Genomic DNA, 18568 nt, shown 5'->3' on the forward strand with positions numbered 1-18568 from the left:
CCCCGCACCACCCTCTTGGATATTGACTAATCGATTAGCGGAAACCAGCCTGGAATCCCGCCCCCTCGACTAGATTTTATCCAATTACACCGCGGCTCCTAAGATCGGCGGAAGCAGGAAGGCGCCAATGAGGCCTTTGGCTGCATCGGAGGGGGCGGAGCTAAAATGTCAGCCACACCCCTCTCTGTGACTCTACCTTTAGGCTTTGCGCGTTTTAATGCGATGGTGTCCCCACGGGATCAAATTTCAGCGTCACAGCTGGGGACTGGCTTTGCGGTCCCTGAGGGGAGAGCATGAGCAGGTGGTATGTGGTAGGTGGGGGTGGAAGGGGGTAGGGAGCCAGGAGGGCGCAGGATTCTCGGTCCGGAGGGCGGGGCTCAGGCTAATGACCCCGCCCCCTTCCCCCAAGAATTCTCCCGGAGACAGCAGGAGAAACAGATGATGTGGGAGGGGTAGGAGGAAGGTTATGGGGAAGGGAGGGGGGCTCGACTGGGGACCTGCCCGCAGTTGGGGCTCAGAAATGCATCTTTCCTTTTTCCCTTCAAGCCTCCCAGGGCTCCTATGGTTTCCCAGGTTCTCAGCGTGACGTGGGAGGACAGTTGCCCACTACTGTATGTCAGGCACTGGCATAGATTAATTTACTTAATCACAATAACCCAGCAAGGTGGATAGTATGACATCCCATTTTTATAGCTGGGGACGCCGAGTCATGGAGAGAGGTTCAATAACTCTCCAACATCACACAGCCAGGAAGGGGCAGAGCTAGGATTCGAACCCAGGCCACCCAGCTGGAGAGTCTCCTCGCTTAATCATCATGCTCTGCTGCCTCTGGAAGTGCGGGCCTCCCGAGACAGTGATTCTTGAAGGGGTAGCCTAGAACATTTCGGGCAGAAGAAAAGCTCCTATATCGCAAAATGGGTATAAAGACCCAGTGAGTGCTTATGGTGGTGCCCAGCACTCAGTGCGGTGCTCAGAAAATATGAGCTTAAAAAAAAAAAAAAAGACTAAGGAAGATTTTACAAAGCAAATGCTGAGTAGAGTTGTGAAGGGCATAGAGGAGTCTTTTAGGAGGACTGGGCCAGAGGAAGGGCACCAGCCAGCCCAGCAAGGGCAGAAGGAAAAGCCCTAGAGTGTGGGCTTTTTGGCTGAATGTGACTCAGGACAGAATGCCTTTCACCTGCGAGTTTTTCCAGGCAGATCTGCCCCAGGTCTCCATCTGTACCAGCCCTGACAACACTGGAATGTTGAACAGGGGGCATGAATGTGAGACCGAGAGTTGTGTTTTTAAACTGCCCTGCTTGGCTTTCAGCGCCTTGCTTGAGCTGCCCTGCTAACCTCCCACTTCCTCTTGGACCCTACCTTAGCCATCCTGAATTTACCAGCACAGAGCACGCGGTTCCACACCTCCATGCTTTTGGAACACGCTCTTCCCTGCTGGGAATGCCCTTCCTTTAGTGCCCAATGCCAAGATCCTTTTTTGCTTTTAGGCTCTTCCGAGGCCTCACTTTCTCCTGTGGGGGGTCTTCTGGATCCTTCTCACTACCCAGCCAATGCCTGGGGCTGGGATCATCTTTCATCCAGCTTCTGCTCCTGCCATAACTGGGAGGCCTTGGGTTCAGGGCTGAGGCCTCTCTGGGGTATTAGGGAAGGTCTGGGGGTGTCAGGACATGGGGGCTGGTCTCAGGGCAGCCCCCTGTCCCCCCCTTGTTGAAGCGACCCTCTCCTGGCTGGCCTACCCCAGGACCCTGACTACTCTCTGCCCTGCTCCTCATCTCCCTTGCCCTCCAACGTGTGTGTGCCTGCTAACAGGAAGTGTGACAAGTACTGGGGTTTGTTGAGGCACTTCCCTAGGGCTGGGGAGCTGGGAGGGGCTGGAGGGCTCTGGGTTGGCCCCAGAAAGCCCTCAGCCCCTCATTCTCCCACCCCCACCCTCTGTTCAGACTCTTCCTCAGACAAGACCTTGGACTATACAATTCACTGGTCCAGGACCCCAGAGCCAGAGATCTTGGGGCCAGCTGCTTCTGAGAACACAGTGCGGAGTATAGACTGGAGGCCTGGGAGGGACTCAGGGCCTCAGTTGTGTGGGTCTCCTCTCATCCAGACCCCAGACTCACAGGAGCAGTGTAATGACCAGGACCTGAAGAGGCATCACAGCATCGCTAAGGTCACCCCCACCCGGGGAAACCCCTCCTGGCCACACCACAGTCTACTGCTCCGGGACTTAGGGAGGGAGCCATGGGGGAGGGGGAGGGGTCCTCCTCAAGATGTGTGTCTTCAGCACCCAGAACAGCACCCGGTGCTCAGCCGGCCCACACTAAAAATGTCTTTTTTTTTTTTTAATGTTTATTTATTTCTGAGACAGAGAAAGACAGAGGATGAGTGGGGGAGGGGCAGAGAGAGCGGGAGACAATCCGAAGCAGGCTCCAGGCTCTGAGCTGTCAGCACAGAGCCCGACACGGGGCTCGAACTCACAGACCGCAAGATCATGACCCGAGCCAAAGTCGGACCCTCAACCGACTGAGCCACCCAGGCGCCCCAAAAATGTCTTAAATGAGTGGATGAAGGGATGAATGGAAGGGACGCACGATTGTTTCTTTGTGGGGTCTTGTCTGTGATTGTGTCTATGGTGGTGGTTGTGGTCGTGCGTCTGAGATGGAGGCGGGTGGATGCCCTGGGTTTTACCACCTGGCGGGCATGGCTGTGTCCGAGCTTGTGTGGCTGTAGCTGTGTTTCAATGATCGTGCGTGGTTGTGCTTCGGGGCTGCTGGAGCTCCCCACAGGCATGGCCTATGTCATTTGCCCCTAAGGAGGAGGGCCGTTGCCTGAGCCCAAGCCAGGGACGGGGCTCTGCAGGCGTGTGCTGTCATACAGGGGCAGCCCCCGGGCGTGCGCAAGTAGGGGACAAGCCACACAAGTATACCTCTGACCGTGTGTGGGCCGGTCGGGGGGTGGGGGTGGGGTGGGCGGTGGTGCGCACAGGTGCATAGAGGCAGCTTTGCCTGCACGCAGGGTCCGGGACACCCAGCACTCAGCAGACCCAATTCACGCCCAGCCCCACACACAATGGGTTGGGGTGAGCAAGGAGAAACACAGAGATGAATTTCTACTGCCCTCATGTCCCTGTTTCCTAGAAGCCCTTGGAGGCCAGCTCTCCCAAAGTCAAAGGTGAGAAACCTCCCTCCCAACATGACCGTGTGTGGAAGATCTGCCAGGTCCTACCTCCACCCTCTGCCCTGGCCTGGGAGGAGCCACGCCATTGCTGGCCACTTATCCCTGCCCCAGCATCAGCTGGAGTTTTGCCCCTGACCTTGTCCCGCACGCCTGCCTCTCTACCTCAGCCTCCACAGACCCTAGCTCTTTACTTTGCCCCTGCCCCTCGCTCTCCCCTGAGTTTCTGCTGACCCCTGACCCCACCTTGCCCCCGCCCCCCCCCCTCCTGGCCTTGGCTGACTCTTACCTCTTCTCATAGTTAAGTCCACCATGATGATCCCTGACTCCCAGAAGCACCTGCGATGCGAGCTGGAGTCACTCAAGAGCCAGCTACAGGCCCAGACCAAGGTGTGAGCCACCTCTGCCCCGCCCTCAGCAACCTCTGGCCTTGTTCTCCCGCTCCCTGCCCCTGTCCCCAAGCCCCACCTCTTCCTCGCAGGCTTTCGAGTTCCTAAACCACTCCGTGACCATGTTGGAGAAGGAGAGCTGCCTGCAGCAAATCAAGATCCAACAGCTTGAAGGTGAGGACTGGCCAAGGGTCAAAGTCAGGCTGGGGGCTGGTCCTGTTGAGGTCAGCTGGGTTAGCCCAAGGTGAAAGAAGTTGGGCGAGTCTAGTGTCAGGGTCAGGGTCAGGGTCTGGCCGGGGATAGGGCAAGCTGGGTTCAAAGCTGGGCGCAGGCGTGGATGGGGCTCAGTCAAGATCCCAGTCTCATCTGCAGAGGTGCTGAGCCCCATGAGCCGCCAGGCAGAGAAGGAGCGACACAGGTGGGGCGCGGAGCAGGGACGGCAGGAGCTGTATGGGGCCCTGGCTCAAGGCCTGCAAGGGCTACAGAGGACCCTGCGTGACAGTGAGGAGGTAGAGAGGGCCCGCACCACTCGCTGTCTGCAGCTGCTGGCCCAGGAGATCCGGGACAGGTGGGCAACGTCAGGAGGGCAGGTGGGAGATGGCTGTGGGGGGGAGGCTCAGGGAGAAGGAACCGAAGGTGGGATGAGGCGGGTGGGAGAGGCCTGAGTAAGGGGGACTAGGACTCTGGAAGGCTTGGAGAACAGACGAGGGGATGAGGAGGCAGTGAAGCAATGGGGGGGGGGAGGGGTGTGTGGGAAGCTGGAGGCCAGAAGGCAGGGAAGACAGGAAGCTGGAGATGGGATGGGGAGAGAGAGCAGGGGATCAGGAAACTGGAGGTGACCTGGGAAACCGGAGGGAGGAGAGGCTGAGGGTATGGGAGTAGAGTATGGGAGGCCAGAGGGGCAGAAGGCGGGAGACGGAGGCCAGGCAGCAAGTGAGGCAACGGGAGGCCGGAGGTCAGGAGGCGAGGACGAGGGGGAAGGATTGGAGGTGGTGGGGGAGTAGCCGTAGGAGGGGCAAAGTGGGCTGGCAGGTTGCGGGAAGGGGCAGACCCTGGGGGGGTGTGGGGGGGGTGGTTGACCAGATGGGAACATGGGAGTTGGAGGCTTGAGGAGTCAGGCGGGCAAACGGGAGGGCAGAAGGCCAGGGAATAGGAGGCCGAAGGCTGAGCAGGGACTGTGGGTCTAGGCTGCACTGTCCCCTCAGCAAGAAGTTCCTGTGGGAGGAGCTGGAACTGGTGCGGGAGGAGGTGACCTTCATCTATCAGAAGCTCCGTGAGTGCCCGGAGCCCACAGCCAGGAGGGGGGGTCCTTCTGCAGCTCTGGCCCCCCTGAGTCCCCTCCCCCCTACAGAGGCTCAGGAGGACGAGATCACGGAGAACCTGATGAACATCCGGAAGGTGCAGAAGACACAGGTGAAGTGCCGCAAGGTGAGCGGAGAGGACAGGACCACGTACTGCTCTGTGACTGTGGTCAAACCACTTCATCTCTCTGGGCCTCAGTTTCCCCATCCATATAATGGGCACAACAGTCCATCCCTACCTGAAGGAGTAGCTGCGTGAACCGACTGTTAAACACTTTGAGGGCAGCCTGACGTGTAATACACAGTGAGCGTTTTCCACCATGGTCGTTGCTAGTATTATTGTACTAACTAACATCCCCCGCCCCCCCCCCCCACCTCGGCCCCAGGTCCTGACCAAGATGAAGCAGCAGGGGCATGAGACCTCCGACTGGCCGGAGACTGAGGAGATGCCACCAGGAGGCAGTGGCTCCTGGAGGGGCGACCTCCAAAAGGAGCTGAGTGACATATGGTGACGCCCTGCTCCCACCTAACCTCTGACTCCTGACCCTCACCGCCCCCCCTGCCCTCCCACCAGTCAGATCAAGCAGCGACCACCAGAACCCGGAACCCACCTGAGTCCAGACGTCCCTCTCCTCCCAGGACTCACCTCTACCCGTGTCCCCACCGTGGCCCTCCTGCCCCAGCCCTGAGCAGCCTGGAGTCCGCCAGGGCCCCCACCTCCCCATCTCCCTGCAGGTCCGCCGTGCACTTGCTGCAGAACTCCTTTGATGGCTTCACCATGTCCGCAGGGGGCTCCCCCAGGGACTGGAACCTCAGGGGTGAGGGGGGATGAGATGCCCTCTGGGGCGGGGGGGGGCAGGTGTGGGGGGTTCCTTCTCCAGTTACACACATAGAGGTCACGTTCAGAGGCCGCGTTCAGGGGCCACATCTGTTGGATCTTGTTCTAGGGTCGTATTAAGGATTTCCATCCAGGGGTCACTCAGGGTCACTGGGATCTTTTTAAAAGATCAGTGGGGTAAAATTCAGGGGTCACTGAGGTCATACTTTGGTATCGCGTTGGCTCACATTCAAGTGGCATAATCAAGGGCCACTGGCCCCTGATCATGATGCCACTCAAGGGTCACATTCAGGGCTCGTGGGTAAAAGGCCAGAATTGCACCTGCCCCTCCTGCAGGCTACAAGGGGCACCGATGCCTGAGCCCTCTGTTCCCCTCCTGGGACTCGGACTCAGACTCAGACCAGAACCCTTCCCAGCCACCGTTCAACAAGAGCCACTCCTCCCCACCTGGTGCGGATCCCCCCTTGCCTCACCCCACCCTTCCCCTCTTGGCCCCCCCTGGAATGGACCCTCCCAGCTCCCAACCGGGGCATCGGCTCCCTGACCTCCAGCCCTGAGGTCCTCTGGGCTAAGCCGGGCCCTGACCCTACTCTCTCTCCACAGCCTGAGCAGCCGGGACTGCTCTCCCTGAAGACCCCTCCAGAGAGAAAATAAACTAGCCAAGACCCTCTTCCACCTGTGGACTTGCTCCTGCTGCTTCCTATGCCTGAGAATGATCCTCCCCCCCCCCCCCGGCCGCTTCCCCACCCTGGTTTACTTCCCAGGGTTGGGGGCGGTGTGGAGACCCCAGAGGCTGTTCAGGATATGTAGGCTTAGGGTCAGGGGACAGAGTGAGGCCAGATTTAGTATATAACAAAGTCAGGGGTCAGTCTGTCCAGATAAGAGTGTCCAGACGGGCTCGTTATACTAGCCACCAGAGTTCCTTTCGGGGGGGCCCAGGCCATCCAGCCTGCTGCCTGTACTGCCCCAAAGGGGAAACTGAGGCACCGGGAGAGGGTCGAGGCCCAGGGTCACCCTCTCACACCCTGCCCTCCTCTTCCCCTCAGCGCCCCCACCACCTAGTTCTCCCTCCACCTGCAGCCTTCATTCCCTCCCGAATTTGTTCTAACGCTCTTGGTCCCCAAGAGCAACGGTGGCCCCGCCCGACCATGCTGATAAGACGCCTCGAGTCCCCGCCTCACAGGGTTATGCAAATGAGGCGCCCGGAGGCCCCGCCCCTCGCCCCTTCGCTGAGTCTGCGCGGCTCGGCGGGGCCGACGGAGTCTCCCATCTCCGCGTCCGCCCGCCGGGCCTGCCGTCCGTCTGTTCGTCCTGCTGCCTGGGTGACTTCTAAGCGGAGCGGGGGCTCAGGCGGTGACAGCCTCGACCCGGTGAGGGAGAGGGGCTTGGGGCGCCCCCTGCTCCCCCCCCGCCCCCCTCTCGCGGGCTTCCGATCCTCGGTCTGTCTGTCTGGCCAAGGTTCAGTTCCTGCGGGTCGGGTCCCCTGTGGGTCCAGACCAGGGAGGGGGAGGGGAGGCAGTGAGCTGGGGCTCGCGGACCGGGTTCGGGGAGGGGAGCGTGGAGAGGGGACCCCGGACCCGAGAAGCCAAGCGGCGGTGGTGAGGGTGACTGTGATTGTGTGGTTGTCATTATGTATCAGTGTGTGGTTGTGTAACTGCAATTGTGTGGCTTTGGCGATGCCTGTGTGGCGCGCGTGTGACTGTCTCTTGGGGCTGTCGTTGTGTGGCTGTCGTCACGGGGTATCACTCTGAGGGTGTGTGTGGCTGTGTGGTTGTGTGCACATGACTGCCATTGTGTGTCCCTCCCGATGGTGTGGGGGGGGGGCCCATTTCTATGTTTCAGTGTGGCGGTGATCACGCGCCTCTCTTGTGTGGCTCGGCGTGCAAATCCGTGTCACGGTCCATATATGTGCCCTTGTGTAGCCGTGTGGCTGAGCTGGTGGATGACATCGTCTCCTATGAGTGTCCGCGTGGATGAGAGATTGTTAATGTGCGTGGCTGTCATTGAGTGCCTGGCAATTGGGGGCGTGACGCTGTGCCCGGCTGATGACCCCCACTGTGTGTGGTGACTCTTTCGGATGTCGCTCCGAAGTGTGCTGCGAGTATGTCCCTGACGATGGGGGGCGGGGGTGAGCGCTTGTGTGGGGCTGTATGCGGGGCTGCGAAATGTGTGAAGGGCCTCCTCTTGTGTCCCTGAGTCTGTGTGTGTGTGTGTGGGGGGGGGGGGATTGTTTGATCTGTGTGGGTGTCTGTGACAGGCCGTGTGCACACTGTGCCGTGTGTGTGAGTGTACCGTTGTGTGCGAGTGGGTGTTGGGCACCTGTCTGAATGAGCAGGCCCGTCTTGTTCACCACAAGCCAAGTGCCTAACACCCGGCAGGCCCTGGATCCCTGTTTGGGGGATGGACAAACGCCGTGCCGTGTGTGTGGTGTTGGCCACGGAGGCTGTGGCCGAGTTGTGTACCCTAGGGATGCCAGCACGTGTGGTTGTGTCTCTGGAAGGGTGAGGGGCCGTGGCCAGGTGCGCATCTGAGATATCTGGTGACCCTTACCCCACATGTCACACTGCAGAGCAAGCTGCGTGGATGGGGCACTGGACCCAGAGTGCCTACCCTCACCTTCCTGGGCCTCAGTTTCCACCTCTGTGCAATGGGGTTGACCATCCCCGTCCTGCTGGCCGCCAGGAGCGGCTGTGAGTCTGTGGGTGTGGCGGAGGCCTGTGGGAAGCCATAGGGCCTTTTCACAGGTGAGGTCAGCCTGGGAGAATGGGTCGAGCAGGTGTGGCTGTGTTGGCCCCTCCGTGCTGGGGACTGAGGTTACATATTGGGGAGAGGGGGCCTGTTGGGAGAAGAGAGCCCCCTCATGATCCAGAGAAGCAGACAGGCTGGGAAGAGGGGGAGAGGGAGAGGCAGCTGGGAGAGAAGGAGGGCCTGGCCATCAGCCCAAACCAGTTAGGCACAGCCCATGGGGACAGGAGAGAGAGGCTCCTATGGGCCATGGGGGAAGGCGTTTAGAGGAGGAGCCTGGTAGGGGTGGGGGCCACGGAGCATGGGGGTCCCTTATAAAGCACACGGAGAAAGAGGATGGGGTCCCCTAAAAACCAGTGGGGGCCTAGATCCCTTCTAATTGGATCCTTCTCTGTGGGGGAGGGGTCCCATTAAGCGGAAGAAGCCTCTTCCAGAGGCCGAGGGGAGGTGACCTACAGGGTAAGGAGGAAGGCCCTCCTGAAAGGCATGGGGTCTGAATCTCCTCTGTGGGCTGTCGGGGGAGACCACTGGAGAACCTCTGGGATCCCTGGCAGAGGCTGACCGCCGGTTGGGTCAGGGGAGGCCGGAGCCTCCGATGGGCAGCGTCCTGGATGTCCAGAGTCCGGGCCAGGAGGCTCAGTGGGTGGAGCCGGGACTCCTTCGTTGTAGTGTTGGGGCCTAAGGGGCCCCGCCCTGGCCGCCCCATTCCCTCCCCACCTCCGCAGGCCCGGCCTTCACCATGGCAGGAGGGAGACCTCAGCTGAAGAGGAGTTTCTCCATCATTCCCTGCTTTGTCTTCGTGGAGGTGAGGAACCCGGGAACTCTCTGCCTGCACCTGCGTGCCCCCCTGACTCGCTCCCAGACCCTCAGCCGGGAGGAGGTGCGTTCAGGAGCCACACTCCCAGAGTTCGAATCCCGCTCTGTCCGTCCTTCCCGCAGAACCCTGGGTACCTCGCATACCCTGCTCTCGAGCCTCAGTTTCCTTGTCTGTCAAATAGGCACATAGAGTCCCTTTCTCCTAGCGTGGTTATGAAGGTAAAATGTATTATAAGTCACGGATGAGGGTTAGTATGACACCCCCAGCAAGGATTGCGCTATTATCTTCTTCCCTGTTGGTCTGTCCTCCCCCCACCGACTGACCCTTCTCTCTGGTCTGAGCCCTGGCCCAGTCCTCACTCTCGCTCTCCCTAATCTCATCTCCTCTTTCCTTCCCATTCTGAGTCCCTTCTCTTTCTCTTCTACCTTCCCCTCCCTTCCTCTCCCACCTCTCCCACCTTCTGTTTCCATTTTTTGTGTCTGCCAGTCCCTGACCATTCTCCACCTTTCTCTCGCTCTCTCTCACCCTTTTTATCTCTCTCAGTCTTGATCTCTCTGTCTCTCTCCCCCCCCCATCTCTGTCTCTCACCACGGCCCCTGCTTGGACCTGACCCTGTCTCTTCTCTCTCTATCTCTCCGCCGTGACTGGGTGGCAGTCAGTGCTTCTGGGCATCGTGGTCCTGCTCGCTTACCGCCTGGAGTTCACGGACACCTTCCCCGTGCACACCCAGGGGTTCTTCTGCTATGACAGTACCTATGCGAAGCCTTACCCGGGGCCTGAGGCTGCCAGCCGAGTGCCTCCTGCTCTCATCTATGCCCTAGTCACTGCTGGGCCCACCCTCACGGTGAGACTGGGGGTAGCCTTGGGCAGGCCCAGGCAGCGGGAAGGCGAGGTGGAGGTGTTGGGGTGGGGGGAGGGTTGGATTTGAAGGCCAGGAAGACCCTGCCTTGATCTTGCCCACAGATCCTGCTGGGGGAGCTGGCGCGTGCCTTTTTCCCCGCGCCACCCTCCACAGTCCCCATCATCGGGGAGAGCACCATCGTGTCAGGGGCCTGCTGCCGCTTCAGCCCCCCACTGCGGAGGCTGGTCCGCTTCCTGGGTGAGTGACATGGCCGGCCGGTCGGCTGTGCAAAGGAAACATGGGCCAGATTCAGCCATAATAAGAAGTTTATAGGGCAGAGGGCCTAGAACTCTCATGACGGTGACTTCCTGGAGCAAAAGGGGACTTGGGGTGAGGCCAGGCATGATGGAGGTTCTAGGGACATGGGTGGGGCCTAAGCCAACCATGATGGCAACCGGGAGGGCTCCCAGATTGCTACAGGGAGAATCTCAAGGCCAAAAAGGGGGACACAGGCCCAGCCCAAATACCATCCCACCTTCCACCGCACCCTGAACAGGACGGTGAGATCCCACTGTGCTTTAAGTGCGATCCCAGCCACAAGTGGCAGAGAAATGTAGGAGAGGGGCAGAGCTCATCCCAAACGGTGGCGCCTGTGACAGAAGGCTACAGATACAGCTCTGGCTAATTGTTCGTCCGGGGAAAAAGTGATCGACTCAGTGAGTCCAGGACAGGTGCAGAAAGGCCCAGAAATGCCATCAGGATCGTCCTAGGAGGTTCCAGGCATAGGCCCAATCCTGATGTAATGCTGTTGAGGGGTCCTGGGCCTGGATATATGGGGGTCCCAGGGGCAGACCCCCTCCTGATATGGGAGCAATCCAAGAGAGAGGCAAGATGCTCAGAGTGCCATCAAGGAAAGAGGACCTTGGCCCAGCTGTAATGTGATATGGCTTTAGAGGGATTCTCAGCTGTGCTTTAATGACGGTCACAGCAGCAAGGAGACAGGACGCCCAGATGAGCCATAGGGGCTCGCAGGAGGCTGGCCCCTGGCATCTCAGGGGCCCAGCATGAACCCTGTCTCCCACCCCACCCCCAGGTGTCTACTCCTTCGGCCTCTTCACCACAACCATCTTCGCCAACGCTGGGCAGGTGGTGACTGGAAACCCCACACCGCACTTCCTGTCCGTGTGTCGCCCCAACTACACGGCCCTGGGCTGCCCACCGCCTTCGCCTGACAGGCCGGGGCCCGACCGCTTCGTCACCGACCAGGGTGCCTGTGCCGGCAGCCCCAGCCTGGTGGCCGCTGCGCGCCGTGCCTTCCCCTGCAAGGATGCTGCCCTTTGCGCCTACGCGGTCACCTACACGGCGGTGAGCCCCAAAATAGGGGCACAAAAGTAGGGGGGGGGCGGCCAGTGGGCAGGAGGCCACCCTGGGCTGGAGCCTCTGATTCCTTCCCAGGGTAAAGTTATGCCCGGGTGCTGTGACACGGTCCCTAGGGTGGCCCCACCCCTCTGGATGGCCGGTCCCAGAGTCTGAGTTTATTGCTGTGTTCGTGACTGCCCCTTTTGGGTCTGGCCACGCTGCCTGACCCAGGAATGCTGTACTCAAAGGAGGCTGTTGGCTCCGCCCTGCGGGACCAAAACGCTGTTCCTGGAACGCTGGACTCCGTTTCCGGGGGCCTAGCCATGTCCCCATGATGCTACAGGTGCTAGATACTGGCTGGGAGACTGGACAGAGGTGCTTTCCACTTGGTCCCCTGGAGCCTTTTTGTCCTTGCCCTTTGTTGATGTGGCCATGTCCCTGACTTGACCCACTGGGACTTCCTTTGTCCCCTGCTTTTCCCTGGTTCACACCTCCTGTTGCTTTGACTCCTTTTTCTGGTGTTCATGACTAGCTTCTATTCTTGTCAGTGGTCCGGGGCTTTGGGGATTCCACCTCCTGGAGTTCTTGCACCTGCCCCCTGAGCCTTGACTACACCCTTTGGGCCTGAAGCTTTGTGTTAACCTAGCAAGCGTCTTCCCCTGTCTCTGGTCCTGGGGAGACCTGGGCCCCAGACTCTGTCCTCTGCTCTTTGGTGCCCTGGCCACTCCCCCATTCCTGCAAGGGCCCACTGGGAGTTCACGACTCCATTCCCGAACTCCTGTTCCCCTGATTCTGTTCCCTGGAGCCCCTGGCCGCAGCCTCTTGCCCCAACGCCCCCCCGTTCCTAGAGATTCTGGCCACGCCCCCAGCCCGGAATGTCGTATCCGGGTTCGGCACTGTGTCCCCTGACTGGTTCGGCTCCTGCAGATGTACGTGACGCTTGTGTTCCGAGTGAAGGGCTCCCGCCTGGTCAAACCCTCGCTCTGCCTGGCCCTGCTGTGCCCCGCCTTCCTGGTGGGCGTGGTCCGCGTGGCCGAGTACCGCAACCACTGGTCTGACGTGCTGGCCGGCTTCCTGACAGGCGCTGCCATCGCAACCTTCCTGGTGAGCCATCCATCCCGATACGGGAGACCCTCTGTCAGCTCTGACCCAAGAAGCAGGACCACATGATAGTGAAGGGTGTGGCCTCTGTGTGACCTTGGGCAAGTCCCTTACCCTCACCCTGCCTAGATGTTCTTCTCATCTGTGAAATGGGATAACAGGACGAGGGTAAGTAGAGTGAGGTCCTCGCTATGAATGCAGAATTTAAGGGGGCACCAAAACACTCGGTAATCAAGAAAGATAATGTCTTAATGAAATATTTTTAAAAATCACAATTAGTGCAAAAACACATAATGTCCCAAGCATCGAAAACTTAAAGACAGGATCAGATCCTGCCCTTGCACGACTTAGCTTTATTTGTCTCGCCCTAGTCGTGGCCCTGTGGGATAAATAATAATAGTACCCACCTCTTAGTCAAGTAGAAAGAACAGGGCCTGGCACATAAATGTGCTGCTAAAATGTTAACTGAGGTTAACTGAGCCTCAGTTTCCCGATCTGAAAACTGGGGATGGTATTTACACAATGCCTACAGTATTGGCTTCAGGCTTCGAATGCACCTCTCCCTCTGCCCCAGGTCACCTGCGTTGTACACAACTTCCAGAGCCGGCGGCCCTCTGGCCGAAGGTTCTCCCCGTGGGAAGACCTGGGCCAAGCCCCCACCATGGACAGCCCCCTCGAAAAGTTAAGTGTGGCCCAGGTAAGGGGGGCCGGGGTCTGCTCCCGGCTGGAGAGGGTGGTGGGTGGAGGGGGACCAAGGAGGCAAGGAATTCGGGCAAGAGGTGGGGGTCTCTGGGCCACAGGGAGGTAAAGGGATTGCTCGTCTTTGTGGACCTAGGTCCTGGGGGACAGTCACACAAAATAGAAGAATGTGTCATGGTTAATCTGGAAAACTCTAGTTGTCTTTTCCATTGGGCTCTCTGCCCAAAGAGTCCCTCATGGCTGTGGCCGGCGGGGCCCAGGGGGCCGCTAGCCCCTTCCCTCTGCCTCTTTGTCTCAGGAACCCGAGGCCTGCAGGCCGCATTCGACACCGGCACGGCTCACCCCATCCAGTGAGTGTCGAGGGGGTGGGGGGATAACCGGGGGGACTGCCAGGTCCCAGTCACTGCCACAGAGGTCTCGCCTATGCTCTCGTGGCCCCCTCCCAAGCTTTCTGATCCCCTGACCTCTGACCCTGACCCCCAGAGTCGCAGAACTGTGCCCGCCGTGGCCACCTGATCCCCAGCTGCGTGTCCTCCAGGGCTCCAGCCATGTGTTCGTCGCCCCGTGTGCCCCGCCCTCGATTGAGGTCTGAGCCGACGCCCCTGCCTCTGCCCCTGCCCCTGCCAGCACCAACCCCCAGCCAGGGCCCCTCACCCTCCTCCCCTGGGCCTGGGGGGCCGGGTGGGGGTGGTGGACGTGGTCGGAAGCTGCTTCTGCCCACACCCCTGCTTCGGGATCTGTACACCCTTAGTGGACTCTATCCCTCCCCCTTCCACCGGGACAACTTCAGCCCTTACCTGTTTGCCAGCCGTGACCACCTGTTGTGAAGGCCCCACCACCCACCCAGAATCTTCCAGGTCCCCATTCCTTCCCCGCCACACGTGAGTGTGCGTGTGCCATGTGAGTGCCAAAGCCCCCTGTGCACAAACCAGCCAGGCCTAGATGTTAGAGGCTGGCTGGAAGGACATTTGGGGGGCCCCTGCCTCTCTTGCCCTCTGGAACATCCAAGTGGGCATAACTGGGAGGTGGGCCCTTGCCCCCAGGATGGCTCTTTTAGGGCCCAAACCTGACCCCATTGGCCATTGCTGAGCCAATGGGAGTCCCCAGTTCTAAAACTTCTACTCAAAAGGAGTTTACTCCAGCCAATGGAGCCTCCCCTCACATCTTAGAATCCTCAGGCAAGAGGGTAACTCCAGTTTGTGTTCAGTGTCTGAACAACCAATAGGAGTCCTTGGTTTTCAGAACTTCTAGGATGGGTGGGTATGATTCCAGTCAATGGGGGACCGCCAATGTCTAAGCATGTGCAGAGGAGAGGAGGGAGATGGGGTCATCCTGTGTCATTGGGTCCTCTCTCAGAATCAGAGAGTCCAGCTGGAGAACGGGGGGCAGGCTCCCCCGTGGCAGGGTTCTTGGAGCACCCCTTCCTCTCTCAGCCCCTCCCCCATGTGCAACCTCTCACTCAGTCCCTCCTAACTCCCAACTTACGCAGGGCTTGCCCCAGTTCAGAGGTTTTGGGGTTCAGGGTGCTGTCTCTCCCCTTGTCTGTGCCCAGGTCACCTCAAACCCCTCTGTTATCAGGGCTGTGGGAGGGACTTTTTTTGCCTTGGAGTCTGTCCCTGTTCTTTACACTGCCCCCCACCCCGGGCTCCAGCCTCATGCAGATGTGCCATCATGGGGGGCATGGGTGGAGCAGAGAGGGCTCCCCTGCCCCAGGCAGCCAAAGGCAGTGGGCAGAGGAGATACTGCCCCCCTTTCCTGCCCCCACCTTATCTTTAATAAAGACCTGTTTGTAACAGAAGTTTGGCCACCTGCCTTCCTCCTCCCCCAGGTGCTGGGGTGTGGAAGACTTTAATTGTGGGTCTGTAGGTGAGGTTGGGCGAGGGTTTATTGTCACAGTGTATCTGAGAGTGATATGGAAAAGCAGTGTGGGGCCATTGAGCCAGCGGCTTGGGTTTAAATCCTGGCTCAGCATTTCCTGGTCGCGTGACTTCAAGAAAATTAACCTCTCCGTTCTCTTGTCTCTTCATCTGTCAAACGCAGACAGTGCCACATGTAAGGCACACAAACACATGGTGAGCAGCCTCACACGACCGCCTCCTCCAGGCAGTTGGCCTGTTTTTGACTATGGTCAGGTGGAGAGGACCTGGGGAATAGGGTGAGGGCACTAGGACCCCCATGCCAAAACCTGGCTTCATGGATGAGAGCAAGGGTTCTGACTGTGAGGTTGTGCTGAGACCCAACCCTTGAGGACCCAGTGGAAACCAGGAGGGTAGGAGGGGCATGGAGGCAAGACCTCCCCACAACCCACTGCAGGTCTGAGGGGCTTCAGACAGGCCATTCGGGCCATGGAGTTATTCCGGAGCCAGGAAAGGGTTATCTGCTTCCCTTCCCCCCTTATTTCATTCATTCATGCATTCACTCACTCATTCACTCATTCATTCAACAAACACTATGGATCAGCTACTGTGTGCCAGGTTCTGTGTAGTTAGGCACAGGGGTTGTAGCAGTGAACAGAAGAGACACAAATTTCTGCCATCAGGAAGCTAATATTCTAATATGTGAGAGACAGACAACAAGATAAATACACTAGACACAGAGTCACAACTCCAAATTTCAAAAATGTCTGAAAACCAAACTTCTTTCATAGCTCATTTGTGGCAAAGCCTGATCTTTACTGACATAAAGTTATTATAGCTTTTATTTACTGAACTTTATGTGAATATTCTTTTTTAAATAAAGTTTATTTATTTATTTTTAAGAGACAGGGAGAGAGAGAATCCCAAGCAGGCTCCATGCTATCAGTGCAGAACCCAATGCGGGGCTTGAACCCATGGACTGTGAGATCATGATCTGAGCCAAAATCGAGAACTGGAGGCTTAATCAATTGAGTCACCCAGGTGCCTTTTGATTTGAATATTCTCATGTTTCATTGCAGATAAAGGAAATTGTTTGATTTGGAGATGTTATCCCAGGCCCCACTAGGATGTTATGCAATACATAGTATTTATACCATAGTACCTTTCAAAAAAGATCTGAAGAATTCTGAATTCCAAATTCTAGGATCAAGGATTTAGGTCAGGGTTTGGGATCTCTGATACATTAGATATTGGCAAGCGATAGGAGAAAATTCAAGCTAGAGAGGACAATGGACACCTTTGGGATGGGAACAGAGCTTGCAATTTAAAGAGGCATAAAGGGGAGCCTGAGTGGCTGAGTTGGATAAGCATCTGACTCTTGATCTCAGCTCAGGTCTTGATCTCAGGGTCATGAGTTCAGGTCCCGTGTTGGTCTCTGCACTGAGCGTGAAGACTACTTAAAAATTAAATAAATAAAATATAGATAGGTAGGTAGATATAAAGAGTTCAGGCCCTGAGTCGGGCTCTATGCTGGGAGTGAAGCCTGCTTATAAACAAACAAAAGCATGAGGAGGGAGGGAGAGAGCCATGTAAATAGGCAGGGGGGAAGGAAAGTTTGAGACAGAGGGAACAGCAAGCACCAAAGTTCTGAGGTGGAAACCAACCCCCTGTGTTCAGGGACCAGTGAGGAGGCCTGTGCAGCTGGAGCTGAACGAGGCAGGGGGCAGATAGGAGAGGAGGTGGGGTAGGTGGCAGGGCTGATTGTGGGCCACGGGGAATTATATGGGGGCATGAGAGGGCTTAAGACAGAGGAGAGAGAGAATCACGGAGCCCTCTTCTTCACCAAACAGAGCTTCTATTTCCAGGGATCCCACCCCTGACACTTTGGTTCCTTCTGTTACACAGCTACCTCCACGCGGGCCAGGAAAGAAGCAAAACTTCAGCACAGCGGACAGCGTTCCAGCCAACCCAGCTAGCGCTGTCCGTGGTCCTGAAAGCAAGTGCTGGCTAAGAAAGGGTAAAGTGAAGGCTGCCGGACACAAAGAAGTGTTTGGGCCTGCTAGAGGGGGTGGAGACGGCCGACCTTACCTTGTCCACACCCCATCCCAGGATGGATAATTTTAGGTAGAAAACCCAGACCAAGGTATATGTACTTACTCAAAAGATTTGTTGACATGCCCTGTACGCTTCACAGAATCTCAAACTCAACTCAACCAAAACTGAATTCTGGTTTACCATGCAAGTCAGACCACAACCTACCTCTGCTCAAAACCTCTCATGGCTGGTTCCCATGCATCCTGGTAAAAGTCAAAGTGCTCCCAGTGTCTCAGGGCCTTTGCACTTGCAGGTGCCTCCACTTGGAATGCTCTCCCTCCGTGCTCTACATGGTTTACCCTCTCAGCTCCTTCAAGCCTCTTCTCAAATGTCACCTTCTCATTGAGACCTGCCCCCTCTACCACCCTCTTTAAAATGGCAAGAAACAAACAACTGGTCCTTTCAGCTTTTTTTTCCCCCCCTGGGCAAAATTTTTTGCATACACTTATCCACTCATAGACTACTTAAACTCCTCTTTATGCTTAGTGGCCATTATCTTCCCCCTCACTAGGATGTCAGCTCCACGAGGACAGAGACTTATTTGTCTTTTCACTGCTGAAGCCCCAGGGCCTAAAACAGGGTCCGACACACAGTAGGTCCTCAATAAAATTTTGTTAAATGAATTATTTAATCACGTGATGCTGAAAAACAAGGGAGAAACACAGACTGACTGAAATGTCTACTCCCCAGTCTCCTCACCCTTTGGTCCTCCCTCCCAGGACCTTCTCTGTGGTAAAAGTCCTTCCATCGGGATATGAAGACAGCCTTCTAAGAAAAGAAAGAAGTACTGTGTGTACAAGAAACATGCCAAACCTCTGCATCTCGGCCAATGTACTCAGTCTACATTTATGAGCACCTGCTGTGTGCTGAGTACTGTTGTAGGAGCTGGGGGCCCAGCAATGAACAAAAGAAAGAACCTCCCTGGTGGAGCTGACATTCTAGTGAGGAGAGAGGCAAGAAGAACAAGACATTGGAAATGATAAGTTATTTGAAAACAAAGACAGTGAAGCCGTTAAAAAGTGTAGGGCGTGCAATTTGACACAGGTGATCAGGGAAAGCCTCTGTAACGAGGTGATATTTGACCACGACCTGAATGGTGTGGGAAAATGAGCCACAGGGATATTTGGGAGCTGAGTTCCCTCAGCAAGGGAATAGCGAGTGCAATGGGGCTGTGTTGGACATGCTCTTGTGTACGTAACTGCACGACGACGTGATATATGTGTCACTACTGGGTGTTTGTGCATTTGGAGTGTTACAAAGTGAGGTGAATCATGGTTGTGCATCAGTTGCAGGGGGATTGAGGTGATGCCTCTGACAAGGAATGCAACACAGTGGTGTGTGTGTGTGTGTGTGTGTGTGT

The 18568-nt window shown here is 57.2% G+C and overlaps 2 protein-coding genes across 10 annotated transcripts; both read left to right on the forward strand.

The window, feature by feature from the left end:
* Positions 1-34: 34 nt before the first annotated feature.
* On the forward strand, positions 35-6369 carry CCDC159 (coiled-coil domain containing 159). Of its 8 annotated transcripts, none has more exons than XM_049639866.1 (13): positions 215-304; positions 1714-1829; positions 1941-2164; positions 3132-3165; positions 3470-3558; positions 3650-3731; positions 3918-4125; positions 4745-4830; positions 4909-4985; positions 5245-5366; positions 5594-5676; positions 6033-6146; positions 6300-6369. In XM_049639866.1, exons 1-13 carry the CDS (start codon positions 294-296, stop codon positions 6302-6304), a joined length of 1251 nt encoding a protein of 416 aa, XP_049495823.1. In that variant the 5' UTR covers positions 215-293; the 3' UTR covers positions 6305-6369. The 8 variants fall into 8 exon arrangements, with proteins under 8 accessions (XP_049495829.1, XP_049495823.1, XP_049495827.1 ...); XM_049639870.1 differs by having other exon boundaries at positions 4763-4830; XM_049639869.1 differs by having other exon boundaries at positions 3930-4125.
* Positions 6370-6413: 44 nt separating this feature from the next.
* PLPPR2 (phospholipid phosphatase related 2) lies at positions 6414-15395 on the forward strand. 2 transcript variants are annotated; one of them, XM_049639864.1, is made up of 10 exons: positions 6414-7066; positions 8266-8440; positions 9167-9246; positions 9914-10102; positions 10222-10357; positions 11193-11464; positions 12386-12562; positions 13134-13256; positions 13557-13608; positions 13742-15395. In XM_049639864.1, the coding sequence occupies exons 3-10, from the start codon at positions 9181-9183 to the stop codon at positions 14083-14085; spliced, it is 1359 nt and encodes a 452-aa protein (XP_049495821.1). In that variant the 5' UTR covers positions 6414-7066; positions 8266-8440; positions 9167-9180; the 3' UTR covers positions 14086-15395. The 2 variants fall into 2 exon arrangements, with proteins under 2 accessions (XP_049495821.1, XP_049495822.1); XM_049639865.1 differs by having other exon boundaries at positions 6419-7066; positions 13134-13240; positions 13742-13877.
* The last annotated feature ends 3173 nt before the right edge of the window (positions 15396-18568 follow it).

The sequence above is a fragment of the Panthera uncia genome, chromosome A2, assembly GCF_023721935.1.
Source record: "Panthera uncia isolate 11264 chromosome A2, Puncia_PCG_1.0, whole genome shotgun sequence".
In the NCBI taxonomy this organism is placed as follows: Eukaryota; Metazoa; Chordata; class Mammalia; order Carnivora; family Felidae; genus Panthera; species Panthera uncia.